Source organism: Nilaparvata lugens, chromosome 5 (genome assembly GCF_014356525.2).
Source record: "Nilaparvata lugens isolate BPH chromosome 5, ASM1435652v1, whole genome shotgun sequence".
NCBI classification, from domain to species: Eukaryota; Metazoa; Arthropoda; class Insecta; order Hemiptera; family Delphacidae; genus Nilaparvata; species Nilaparvata lugens.
In genome coordinates, this window is record NC_052508.1 from 33483229 (window position 1) to 33497522 (window position 14294).

At 37.1% G+C, this 14294-nt stretch overlaps 1 protein-coding gene across 7 annotated transcripts in view; it reads left to right on the forward strand.

The window, feature by feature from the left end:
- LOC111055348 (apoptosis-resistant E3 ubiquitin protein ligase 1) overlaps positions 1-14294 on the forward strand; it is a 205746-nt gene that overhangs the window by 173478 nt on the left and 17974 nt on the right. For all 7 annotated transcript variants that reach the window (XM_039428203.1, XM_039428204.1, XM_039428206.1 and 4 more), the window contains 2 exons: positions 2277-2465; positions 11900-12162. In XM_039428203.1, coding sequence (XP_039284137.1) covers positions 2277-2465; positions 11900-12162 — 452 coding nt within the window. The remainder of the gene's footprint in view (positions 1-2276; positions 2466-11899; positions 12163-14294) is intronic.

The window sequence follows — 14294 nt, forward strand, 5'->3', positions numbered from 1 at the left end:
AGTTGCACCCTTAACATCAAGAGCAGCTGAATCAGACCCTGTCACATGACCAGTGGCGTGATCATCTCCTGAGACTCCTATTGGTCGGCAATCTCTTTTCCCCCGGCTTTCTAATTTTCAGCGACCCTGTACTGCTTCGAGGAGACCTGGGAGAGAGTTAGTTGTTCGGTGGTTGAGCGTGCGAACGGGTCGCGAATCTCCTCTCCTTACGACATTCCCGGTACTAGTTTATTTCTCGGGGAATTATTCTATTTTTGTGTGTTAATATAGAATATTGTAGGACAAGTTCCGGACAACTCGAAGATAGAACTTCCTTGGGGATTTTCTCTCTTGTCGGTTATTTTTCCTAAATTCGTTTCACTGGGGGTGAATGAGTTATCCTTGGTTTTGAGACCTGTAAGGGATCTTAAGTTTGTGCTACAAATAGTTGAGTGGGAAATTCAACTAGGCTCTTGTAGCGGGATATTTTTGAGTACTTAATTTATAAGTCTTGACTCTGTCGCTTCATGACGTTTAAGTTTAATAGGGGAATTGAGAATCGGTTCGTCATTCTCCATATCAGTATCCATGTCAATTCAGGTAATTGTATGTCAGGACTGGTAGTCCATATATTTTTCCTTCTCTGTAGTAAGGTGGCCTTCAGTTCCTTCCAGCTCTCAGGTGCAGCTTGAGAACTTCCCAGTCAAAGTTGGTAGACTGCGACGTCCTTTCTCTTTCTTTTTCCTAATTTTTCCTACTCTAAAATCCTTCCAGCTCTCAGGTACAGCTTTAGAACTTCCTTGTCAAAGTCCTAGACTGCGACATCCTTTCTCTTTCTTTCTCTTGATTTTTTCTCGTTCTAAAATCCTTCCAGCTCTCAGGTACAGCTTGAGAACTTCCTTGTCGAAGTCATTCAGACTGCGACGTCCTTTCTCTATTTCTTGCAATTCTTCCTGTTCTAAAATCCTTCCTGATCTCAGTTCCAGATTCGAGATCGTCCCGGTCGCGGGTTTTCAGACCCGCGAATCCTTTCTAAAATTCCTAGAAACCTGTCTCCTTCAATAGCAAATATTATTTGCTGGTTTTCCCTGTGGAAAATTCATGAATTTTCCCGTGATCTCAGTGGCAAATTAGAGATCGATTTTTTGTTATCCTTAGACTGGCAATTACTTGGAAAAGCCCATTGAAATCTTTTCCTGAATTAGGAGTCTCTGAATCGATATTTTCCTTGTGGAAAATCCTGGAAAAATCCTGGCGCGGAAACCTGCTTAGCAGTTTCAGAATTGCTGAAAATCCTTTCGCAGCTACAGGCTCGCGATTCAGAAATCCGAAACCTAAAACCATGTATTCTAAACCTTAAATATCCCGTATTGCAAATTTATACCCTGTATTTAGCTAGCAGGTCCAGCTTGCTGAGAGCTAGAGCGCAATTGTCAGATTGTGGATTATTGAGCAGATATTTATTCGCTATAGAGAATAATAATCTTATTATTGATTCTCTGTACCGTATACCCTATACCCTATACCTCAGACCCTGTACCCTATTCTCTATAGCTTACACCCTATACCGTGCCCTATTTAACGATATCTTAAATACCACTAAAAACTCCATAGTTCCGCCATACCGTTACTCCATAGCCCTCACCTTAAACCCCATAGAAAAACCTCTTTCCGGGCTTGCTGGTACAGCTTGCTCGCCGTCAATTCGCAGTTGGTTCAGATTGCGTACTACCTTTATAAATAGAGTTATTTGTAGTGGTCCGATAGTCAGATCCCTTCTTCTTGTATAGGGTTATCTTAATCTCTTCTAACACCCACCCTGTATTCCAAAGGCCGAGGGCCGAATCGGCCAGCAGCGGCACGGACAAATACTCTTCCCCTGAAATTAAAAATCTCGCGAAAGAAGCAGAGGGTAAAGAATCAGGATAGAGGGAGAAGTGTAGGTCCGGTAACTCCACCTGTCAGTACGGCTACTGACCCCATATCCGGCTGAAGCTAGTCCGCGTTGTAGTACTCCGCAATTATTAGATAACCTAGGGGGTGGAATAGGGTATCCTAATAATATGAATAGCCTGTGTCCACATTCCCATTTCACAGTTATTCATGATTTTTTGTGTGAGTGATTAGGAAAACTCAACGTTTCCAAAAAAGAGCGTATTCATTGCTTGAACCTAAAATTATTTGTCAAATTCTTGTGAGCTGTAATGTGATGAAATTTTGAATTACTTTCTTTCTAATAATTGAATTGTTATTTATAAAGTGGATAATTGATAGATAACAAAATATTAATTGACCAGGTTGTTGAGCTGATACCGAACGGAGCAAAAACGAAAGTAGGAAACAACAGCAAGCTGCAGTACTTGGACGCCCTGGCTCAGTACCGGCTGGCGACCAGTCTCAAAGATGAAGTCGAATGCTTCTTGAAAGGTCTCAACGATCTCATCCCTGACAACTTACTCAGTATATTCGATGAGAACGAACTTGAGGTAACTACTGATACTGTGCTTTTAGATCATTTTATTCTTCCGGAGTGTCCGTAGTCGAGTAGATTAGATGATGCCTTTGTAATTGAGAGTCCCGGGTTCAAATCCCGGCTCGGGCAAGATATTTTTCTCGGGCCACTCCCGTGTTTCGGATGGACACGTTAATTTCGTCGGTCCCGGCCGCTTAAAAAGCAGTTGTTGGGTCATGTCAGAGACCCTGAAATTGATCAATATTGAAGGGGTCGGGATGAAATAGTGCCAAGCCACATTTTTCTTACTCTGAGCTAGAGGAGTTACAAAATTCAATCAAATCCTCAAATAATTCTGTATGTAATATCAACAATATTTTTGGTTCTACTGTCATTGAGCAGTGATAAAACTCAATATATATCATGAATATTCATACAGGGTATGTCCTAAAATGAATCTTAAAAATATTATAACAACAGAAATTGTGGTTTGTTACTTTTTTGACACAAAAATATTTTCAAAATTGAAAGATTGAATGCTGATTTACACATTTTTATTTCAATAATCGAGTAATAATGTTTTTGAATATAAAAGAATTTCAATAGTGTGGTGTACTGGTCTGGTGAATACAATAAATAAATAAGTTCCATTGAATTCTCGTAATTCATTTATTCTCCTGACTACATCTTGTAGACACGAACAGAACAGAGTGAATCATTTCAAAGTAGTAAACAGCTGGCTTCAACATTGGTGCTGCAATGCTACCAACTTACTTATACACAATAATATTTTCATAATATAAAATAATAATTCTCAATACATCACATCTTTCCCCTCTTAAAATTAGTCATAATCGGTAAGTCATAATCGTAAGGTCAAATCCGGTAAGTACATAATCAATATATTCTCATTCAAAAGTACACATCAAATTTCATAATTATTACAAGTCAAGAATAGCCCTAGGTTTAACAGTACGGCAAGAACGTCTCAAATTAGGAATGTCTACATCAGGGTTCACAATAGAAACATCATTGTTAGAAACTACATTAGTATCTGATACCAAGTCACTTGCTGGTGGTACAGATGTCATTGACTCTGTAGAAATACTAGTCTTTGGAATAATACAAATATTATCTTTTTCATTTGACAATTCAGGTACAAATACAGATGAACGATTTTCAATTGAATTACTTTCCATCAAAGGTAGAAGTTGATCAAGATGTCTTTTCCAAATAAACCCACTATCAGTTTCAACTTTATAAGTAACTGGACTAATTTCATTCAAAACCTTTCCTTTAATGAATTTACCTGATCTGTAATCTTTAATCATGACATTTTTCCCCTTTGAAAATTTTACATTACGTTTTCCTCTAGAAAATTTTCTTTGACTTTCAAGTTTTTTATCAACATCAATAGAACTATTAGGTCTAATTCTATCTAAACGCATACGTAATTTTCGGCCAATATGCAATTCAGCAGGAGTTCTACCAGTTGTACAATGAGGTGCATTTCTATAATACAATAAATAACGACTAATAGACTCTTTAGTTGGTAAACCTGGTTTCAACAAAATTTCAATACTTGTTTTAAAAGTTTTTACAGAATTTTCCGCTGCACCATTGGTTGCAGGGTGATAAGGAGGAATTTTCATATGAACAATACCATTATTTTTCATAAACAATTCAAACTCATTTGAAGTGAAGGTCGAACCATTGTCTGTTACTAATTTATAACAAATACCCCATCGAGCAAAGTAATCTAAAAACTTGAATAGTCAATTCAGTAGTAATATTTTTCATTTCAATAACTTCTGGCCACTTAGAATAAGCATCAGTAATTATTAAATACATTTTATTAGCAAAAGGTCCTAAAAAATCGGCATGAATACGATGTCCTGGGCCAGTAGGCCAGTCCCAATTATGTAAAACTGCCTTTGGAGGATTACTTTTTACACTCAAACATAATTGACAACTTTTACAGATTTCTTCTATATCATGATCTAATTTAGGCCACCATACATAAGATCTTGCAATAGCTTTCATTTTACAATACCTAGATGACTACTATGTAATTCATGTAAAACATAGTTTCGAAGCTTTTGGGGTACAATAGCTCTATGTCCCCACATAATACAATTTTTATCAATATACAGCTCATCTTTCCTAGCAATGTACGGTTTAAGAAATTCAACATTAGGTATATTAATCCATCCGTTGAAAATTAAATTATACACTCGACATAGAATTGGATCTTTTTGCGTTTGTTTACTTACATCAATTTCATTGAATATAGATACTGTACGGTATCTTCTATTATATTCAAATATGTAAAATCATCAGAACAGGTTTTCTCATTGACCTTGAGAGGTGATCTAGACAATGCATCGGCTACACAGTTTTTAATTCCATTAATGAATTGAATTTCATAATCATAAGATGACAAAAATAAACACCAGCGCTGTAATCTACTAGCTGCCATAACAGGTAGACCTTTCTTACTGCCGAAAATATAAATCAATGGCTTGCAATCTGTAGCAAGAATAAATTTACGACAGTACAGAAATTGGTGAAATTTTTTAATACCAAAGATAATAGCTAGAGCTTCCTTATCTACTTGACTATAACCGGATTCTGCTTTAGATAGCGTTCGTGAAGCATAGCCCAAAGGCTTTTCTTGTCCATTAGGCATTACATGAGATAAAATACAGCCTACTCCATAAGGAGATGCATCACAAGTTAATTTAATGTCTAAATCTGGATCAAAGTGAGCTAAAACTTTAGCTGAACACATCAAATCTTTGATTTTATTCAATGCAATCTCTTGCTCTTCTCCCCATATCCATTTTACATTATTCTTAAGCAACTTGTACAAAGGGTTAAGTACAGTAGTAATATTGTGAATAAATTTTGAATAGTAATTTACCATACCAAGAAATGATTTCAATTGAGTTACTGATTTCGGTACAGGTGCATTTTTAATAGCTTCAACCTTGTTAACAGAAGGATGCAAACCAGTTTTGTCAATAGTATAGCCTAAAAAACTAACACTATTCTGAAAGAATACACATTTTTCTTGTTTCACCGTTTGACCGGCATCATTAAGTCTAGAAATTACTTTATCAAGCCGTGAAAAATGTTCGTCATCATTACACCCTGTTACAAAAATATCGTCTAGAAAGCATACAACTCCATCAATACCTAGAATTAATTTTTCCATCTCTCTTTGAAATAATCCGGGAGCAGATGCAACCCCATACGGTAGACGATTGTATCTGAACAAAGCCTTAAGAGTTGATATTGTTACAATATTTTTTGAATCTTCTTCCAATTCAACCTGTTGATATGCTTGAGATAAGTCAATTTTCGAATATTTTTCGCCTCCCTTAAGTGCTAAAAATAAGTCATCAATTCGTGGAATAGGATACCTATCAACTTTCAAATGCTGATTAATCGTAACTGAATAATCGCCACATACTCTTATTTAGTTTATAATCATCAAGAGATATAGCTGAAATACTAGAGCCCGTATCAATTTCAAATGAAATATATTTACCTTCAACAGTGAGAATTGTACTCAACGGTTTGATGTAATTATTGAAAGTAGGCCTAACATTTTAATTGATAGAATCATTTGAACTAGTTTCATTGAAAAAAATCGATGAATGCGCTAACTGATCACCTAATAATTGTAATTCATCATCATTAATTTGATTCAATAGCTCTTGTTTTCTAGCAGATTTCCTATTTTTGAAATTAGGCTCAGAAATTTTGTTTTGCTGGCACATAACCTTCAAGTGCCCAAAACGACCACAATTATAGCATTTCTTATTTTTGTGTTTGCATTGAGGTGAAATATGGTTGGACTTACCACAGCAAAAACATACTACCTTTTGTCCTGTGCTTTTATTGTAATCAGCTTGGCTAGATCGGTTGAAATTCCCACCTGAATTCGTCTTTTGGAAGCTGGAATTCGTCTTCTGGAAGTTGGAATTCGCCTTTTGAAAACTGGAATTAGATTGCCCTGGATTGAACCGTCTCTCCTGTGTCCTTGATTTGTTGTAGTTCATCCTCGTATTACCGCTTAACTCCACCGCATCGTGAGTCGCCGTTTCCAATGCCAAAGATAATTCCACAGCCCATTAAAAGGTTAGGTCTGCCTCGCCCAATAGTCTTTTTTTTATATGGTCTTCCCTTAAGCCCCATACTATTTGATCACGAAGGTGTTCATCCAGCTTGTCCCCAAAGTCGCAATTTTTTGAAAGTTTTCTCAAATTTGCAATGAATGAAGCAATTCCCTCGTTGCAGAGTTGTTTTCTTTCCTTGAATTTGTACCGTTCCGTGATAGGTAAAGTTGTTGGTTGTAGATAATTTAGCATCAATTTTTGCAAGTCTTCAAGGGATTTCGACGCTGGCTTCGCAGGTGTAGACAAGTCACACAGTAATGCGTATGCTTCAGCCCCAACCATGGTAAGAAAAATAGCAACTTTTTTAGAATCTGGTACATCATTGGCCATAAAGAATTGATCGAGTCTATCGCACCACTGCTCGAAATTGTCCTGTAGTCGAAATTCACTGATATTTCCTATCGTTCCAATAACGATAGGTGCAGGAGTCACCGAATCAGGCATGTCGTCTTATGCTGTTACTTGTACGTTGCGAACCGATAACCGAAAGTTCGAAGTTCCAATCACATATTAATATCACGAATATCACAGTTCCATCACGTAATCACTTTTCACATTTATCTCGTCGCCATTTGTAGTGTATTGGTCTGGTGAATACAATAAATAAATAGATTCCATTGAATTCTCGTAATTCATTTATTCTCCTGACTACATCTTGTAGACACGAACAGAACAGAGTGAATCATTTTAAAGTAGTAAACAGCTGGCTTCAACATTGGTGCTGCAATGCTACCAACTTACTTATACACAATAATATTTTCATAATATAAAATAATAATTCTCAATACATCACAAATAGCCCAAGGATTAGTGACGCATATTCAAATTTGAGACGTCATATGTTTGAAAACTTGAGTTTTACAAAGCCACTGATGCATTTTTTTACTAGAATTCAGTACCGTATTGAGCTGTTCAAGATCAAAAAATGTATTTTCATAATTTCAATCTCAATAAATTGTTTATGTCCACATTTCAAAATCTACTCATTCTGCAAGGTCTTATTATATGTTAGGGTGGTTTCTTTGGAATTTTTCGATTATGTCCTGATTTCAGGAACCAATGTTTGATTTTTTCAAATTGCAGCCTTTATCGATTTGTTCTTGGCCTTTATTGCAACTACTTTCAAATGTTTAAAAATTCAACTTCAGATTTTATCACTTATTGAATAGAAAATGTCGAATGATAAATGTCTGAGAAAATTTGGATTTTAATTAACCTCACCTTAATGACGGAACCAACTGAAAATTGAGCACTCAAACGCCAATTGACTGTATTATTAGCTCAATTATGTGCTGGATTGTAAGTTTTCTCAATTAATTATTAGATTGTCTACTTACTTTACTTTACTTCCGCTGGCTCTACAGTCCGGTATGAACCTTGGCCTCCCTCACGATTTGCCTCCATGCTTCTCTGTCTTCTGCTTTTCTCCTCCACGACCTCACTCTCATGATGTGCAAGTCCTCCTACACATCCCACCCAAAGACCTCTTGGTCTTCCACGCTTTCTAATCCCCATCATTTGTGCATTCATCAAGTTGTTGGGTAACCTGTCTATTCCCATTCTGGTCACGTGACCAAGCCACCTTATTCTTTGCGCTTTGATGAAACGCACGATATCTTCTTCATTCAGGAACACGTTCACCTCTACGTTACTCCTTGCTCGCCAACCTTCCGCTGTTCTTACTGGTCCCAACACTCTTCTTATAATCTTCCTTTCGAAGATGCGCATATAATGTCCATGCCTCTGCGCCGTAGTTCACTACTGGTCTAATGAGGGTTTTGTAAATTTTCAGTTTCGTTCCTCGAGAAAGGATCTTGAACTTAATTATTCTTAAGTTGGCGAAATTATCTCTATTTCCAGCCAAGTTTCTGCTATGAATATCCTCTTGCATCCTATTCCTATTATTGATTATAGTGTCTGGATGATTAAATTCCCTCACACCATTTAGCTGTAGACCCAGACTTGTAATGTATGTTATTTGTCTGCGTCTATCTTCTGCAGTTATTTTGAGGTACTTAGATTTTTCTGTGTTAATATCCAGGCCTATTTTATTTCCTTCTTCTTTTAATACTCCCAACATCTCCAGCAGGTTACGTTTTGACCATAAAATGAGTAAAACATCATCTGCGTAGGCACATACTTGGTCCGATTTAAATTTAATGTTTAATGTTTTATATTTAGAGCTTGGAGAATCGTATTCAACGCCAGATTAAATAACACTGCTGACAAAGCATCTCCTTGTCTCACACCGCTTGTTACAGCAAAAGGTCCAGTACATCTGTTGTCTATCTTGACACAGGAATGTGCACCATCCATTGTAATGAGAATTAACTTTATCAGTTTTTAGGTATTCCGACTTTCATAAGAAGTTTTGAAAGTATATTTCTATTGATAGAATCGAAGGCTTGCCGGAAGTCACATTCAGTGTAGATCAACATAATATTCGTAGCACTTTACCTCTGCAGGTAAACAATCACTTCCAGGAGCTTTCAGGTTCTTCGTCTTATTTATTGCCTCTTGTATTTCTAGAAATCTAGGTTGTTCTACCAATGGTTGAACTGTTGAAATGATTTCAACTTCATCATTGCTCTCATTGTTTTCCTCGTCCCCTTTGTTCATGTTTTCATGGAAGTATTCAGCCCTTCTCTCAAGAATTTTATCTTGTTCTCCTACACAACGCACTGTCTTACCTATCTTTGCATAGGTTTAATTTCGGTTTAATGCCTTCCCTTATTACAGGTACCCTACTATAGAATTTTCGCGGCTCATTTTGCTTGCTTAATTTCTCAATTTTTTCGATAGGCTACATTGTTTTTGGTATTCCCTTTCCTTTTTCCTGCATGCCTTACTTGCACACTTTCTCAGTTCACTATACCTTTCTCTCCTCTGCCGCGTGTCTCTGTTCCTCATACACTCTCTGGCTTCATTTTTCATTCTAATAGCTTCTCTAAATTCATCATCAAACCATTCACTAATTCTTTCTCGCTTCTTTTTTCTTAGTCTTTCCTCTGTGACTCCTATCACTATGTTCTTTATTTTATTCCAGGCCTCATTAATATTTCTACTTTGCACAATATCATCAAGCTCCTCAGATAATCCCGCTTGCACAGCTTCTTTGAAGTCTGCCATAACTTCTTCATTCTTATATTTTTCCTCGTTCCACATAATTCTTTTTTCACTTCTTGCATTTTGTACTGTAGCTAATGTTTCTTTAATTATTGCCCTGACTACGAAGTGATCAGAGTCACAATTTGGTCCTCTTAATGACCTTACATCCATGACAGAGGCAGCATGTCTCCTCGATATTACGATGGGGTCAATCTGATTTGCATTTCGGGTGCCAGGTTTTGTCCAAGTCCCTTTGTGTATGTCCTTATGTGGAAAGGCAGTACTTCTAATTACCATATTATTCTCCATGGCCTGTTGAACTAATCTGTTGCCGTTGTCATTAGACTCACTATGAAGATTATATTCCCCAGCTACCTCTTTTAGACAGCTTTCTCTTCCAATCTTCGCGTCGCAAGTCTCCAAGCAGTATGTGAATGTCATATCTGGGTAATTTATGACATTCCTCTTCCAAAGCCTCATAAAAACTGTATTTTTGCTCTTCGGAGCTGTCTTCAGTCGGTGCATAAGCTGATATGATCGAGATATTTCTAAAAATCCCTTTTATTCTCAACATGCAAAGTCTTTTGTTAATTGGAGCCCAATTTAGAATGTATTTTGTCATTTTCTTAGTAACCATAAGCCAACCACTCCTTGTCCAGCTCTTAACATTGGTCCACTGTAGCATAGTCATTACATTCCATGTTGCTATGGACAAGTCCATGTCCCTGTATTGTTTTGTTTGCAATTCCATTTCTATTTGCTTTAATTGCGTCCGTCTTTTGTTGGGCTCTTTGTTGGGTTTCCTAACAAGAATCTTTTTCCAGGAAGGAGTTGTTACCTAGAGGACCAGGTAATTTTTTCAGGTATTCTTCCTTAGCCTTTGACAAACCAATGCCGAACCACAAGGCAGCAGCTAATTTTCTCTTAGGGTCTTCTTCCTTTAGCCTTTCAAGTCCCATTGAACTCCATCTGCAAGGCAGCAGTTTTGTTGCTGGTTTTGGTCCACCCCGGGTATTTAATTTCCCCGGTACCCCCAACATTTAGGAGGCATCCCCCTATCCGCCACCTGGGGAGGCGCTTGATAGGAGACCAGCTCTAACTCCCATGGGTTATTATATTTTCTACCACAACTTTATTGTTACAATGTGTTTTTCCTTATTTTTCATGTATTTATTTGTATATTGCGAGAATAAGTATTCAATTGAAAATGAGAATGCTGTGTAATATTACAATACTTTGACACTTTTATAATTTCAAATTGGGCGCTGTTAATGTAGATCGATTTAATCGAACACAAAATATCGAACATCGATCTTTTCTTCAAACATCGATACTCGATATCCATTCATTAGTTATTTGGAAAAGATCCTTTTTGGTTTAATAAATTATTAAAATACATTTGAGAAATATAAATTTATTATCAAATCTTAAAATTATATACAGCAATGACTTAGAACTAACCTAAGTTAATTAAACTCTCGAATATGTGTTTTATTTGGTGCAGTTGGCAATGCAAAACTAATTGTTTTGCATATCCGTATTCCGTTAGACTTGCTCTTTTGCTTCTTCCATGAGCTGGTCTCTTAAAATGTGCTCGTTGCAATGTTCTTTGATAAATTTATTTTAAAGTTTTATTTCTGCCAACTTCTTGAAACTTATATTAATTTTGTAGTAGATGTAAACTCAGTGAAAGCAAAATATGCTATGAGCTCTTGTTTTTCTCTTGGTAATTTTTCTGTAATTCCTAATTTATAAGATGTCTTTCAACCTAACCTTCCGAGCACATTGTATGATTTTTCATGCATTAACGATAATTCTGGATTTTTGGTATGGTGTTTCTTTATTATTAGTATTATAAGATTTTAGTGTTTGTCATGTTCGAGCTCTGTAATCTGCTTGAAGTGTTGCCCATTACATATTTCTCAGTTAGCCAAAATGCTTTCAAGTCATTATATTTTCCCTTCTCATATTAGAATTAGTTATGTTAGGATAAATTTATACAGGGCTACCCATGATTTATATAAAAGGAAACCGATGTCTTATTCAACACAAGTTTTGGCCCAACTGTCCAGTACAGTTTAATCACCGAAACACCTCAAATTGTTACCCCTGGTGTGGGACTTCACCTCAGCTGTCATTAAAAAAAAAAAATATTTATTTGTGTGTGTTTGTCCAGTTGTTGCTGTGTGGCACTGGTGAGTACAACGTGGCCGACTTCCGCGCCCACCACGTGGTGAACGGCTCGTCGCCGGAGTTCCGGCGAATCTTGGACTGGTTCTGGACGGCGGTGGCCAACTTCACGCTGGAGGAGATGGCGCGTCTGCTGCAGTTCACGACCGGCTCCTCGCAGCTGCCTCCCGCCGGCTTCCGCGAGCTCAGTCCGCGCTTCCAGCTCACGCCCGCGCCCACTTTCGGCAATCTGCCCACTGCGCACACTTGGTAACTGCACTTATTCCTTGCAACTAGGAAGCGGTATATGACACATCAAAGTATAATCTAGTAATACTCATATGTCGGAGTAAAAACATAATCTGGGTTTCTTTTAAAAGGTACCCAGAATACTTGAAAAAGTAAAAAAAAATGGGGTTCTTCTTCTGTACCAAACACAACAGACAAGATAACAAATTTTATGTAACAAAGCAAAAATCATTCAAGGAACTCCCTCTACTGTGGCAGCGGACCTCATAGCACGGAGTATCTTTCCAGCTGCCCCTCTAAGCCGACACTATTGATAGCCGCCAGCCTCTGGACCGACCCCTGTGGGGTGGCCCGCTTCCTGGGCCTTGAGACGGAGGAGAAGTGAAACAACAGGGTTCCCGTAGCTGCTGCAACAACAACTTTGTTTGGATATAGTACAAAAGAGCTGGCCACTAATGATAGAGCATACATAATAAACATGAATGATACACAGTCGACTTACATTGTTGTGTCATCACAGCGAAAAGCTTCGAGCCATATTGTTTGAGGTCAAGTTTTTGTTTTTCTTCGCTGCTCTATTTGAGACTCAATCATTTTTCTGTCATTATTTTGTGTAATTTTCCAGTGGTTTATTTACTGTTATTAATTGTTCATTTTATGTTAGAAGCCTCTCGCTGAAAACAAACATGCGTATGTTTATGATAAACATGCATGATACACAGTCGTCATACATTGTTGTGTTACTACAGTGAAACGCTTCCAGCAAAATATTTGAAGTTTGGGTTTTGTGTCTCCGATTTCTTGTTGCTTATTTTTTCATCGCTGCTCTATTTGAGGTTTAATAATTTTTCTATCATTATATTAGCAAATTTCAACTGGTGTATTTATTATTATTGGTTCTTTATCCTATGTTACAAGCCTCTTGTTGATGATGAAAATGTGTACGTGCATGTCATGCATGTTGTACAGTTAGTGGCCAGCCTTATTCGTCTTATAGACTGAGAACAGCAACAAGGAAGCAGCGCTCCTGCAGTATGCGAGATCATCATTTAGAATGATGCGAGTTTATCTCTACATTTATATCAAAAAGTGCATCATTTAGTGTTTTGTCTTGCCTAAATCCATACTGTCATTGGCATATTATTTCATTTTCTTGAAGGTAAGTCGTCAATTGCTCCTTAACAATCTTTTCTAAGATTTTTGAGAAAACACTTAGCAGGGAAATAGGTCGGTAATTACTTTTATCATTATGCGCTCCAGATTTGAATATTGGAATTACTTTTGCTAGTTTGAAGGGGTCGGGAAATATACCGCTAAAAATACTTAAATTTATAAGGTGGAGAAGAGGTTTCAAGAAAAGATTTATATTATTTTTGAGGAAAGTAGAAGAAACAGAATCATAACCAGGGGCGGAGCCACCACGCAAGCTGGACACGTGACGAATGACATCCTGCTCTGTGACTGGTTTCATTATAAAGTTTGAATGTTTAATGTACATATTGTAATTTATAAGAGGCTCTCCTCTGCAATCTATATTGTCGGCTAGTTTCCTGCCTACTTCAGAAAAAAATTGTTAAAATCGTTGGATATATTCTTATATAAATCTTGGGGAGAATCATGGTTAGTTGTGGAGAGGAATTTATGCATACTAGGGAATTAGTTTTTAGTTTTAGAATGACCAGCTATTTCATTAACTGTACTCCAGAACAATCTAGAATTTCCATAGTTAGCATTAAGTTGTGACCGATAGTAATTTCTTTTAGACTGTTTCAAGAGATTACTCAGTAGGTTTCTGTGATTCAGATATTGATTTTTCAAGTCAGTATTAAAGGGTTGTCTCTTCAGAGATTTACTCAATTTATCCCTTGTTCGAATGGCTGCGACAAGGCCAGATGTAATCCACGGTTTTAATTTTTTTGATTTGGCAGATTGTTCAGGTAAATTTTTTCTTGATTTCTCGATGCATTGTTTAATGTTTTGACAGATCATCTGAGCACACACATTGGTATCATCACTGGCGAAGAAAGGCTCCCAGTCCACCCTCGCCAGGTCGTTAAGTAGGAATTTGTCAATATAATATCTATTGCTTTTACTAGACTGCACATTCGATTGTTTTGGAGAAGCGATTGCTATGGCAATACTGTAATGATCAG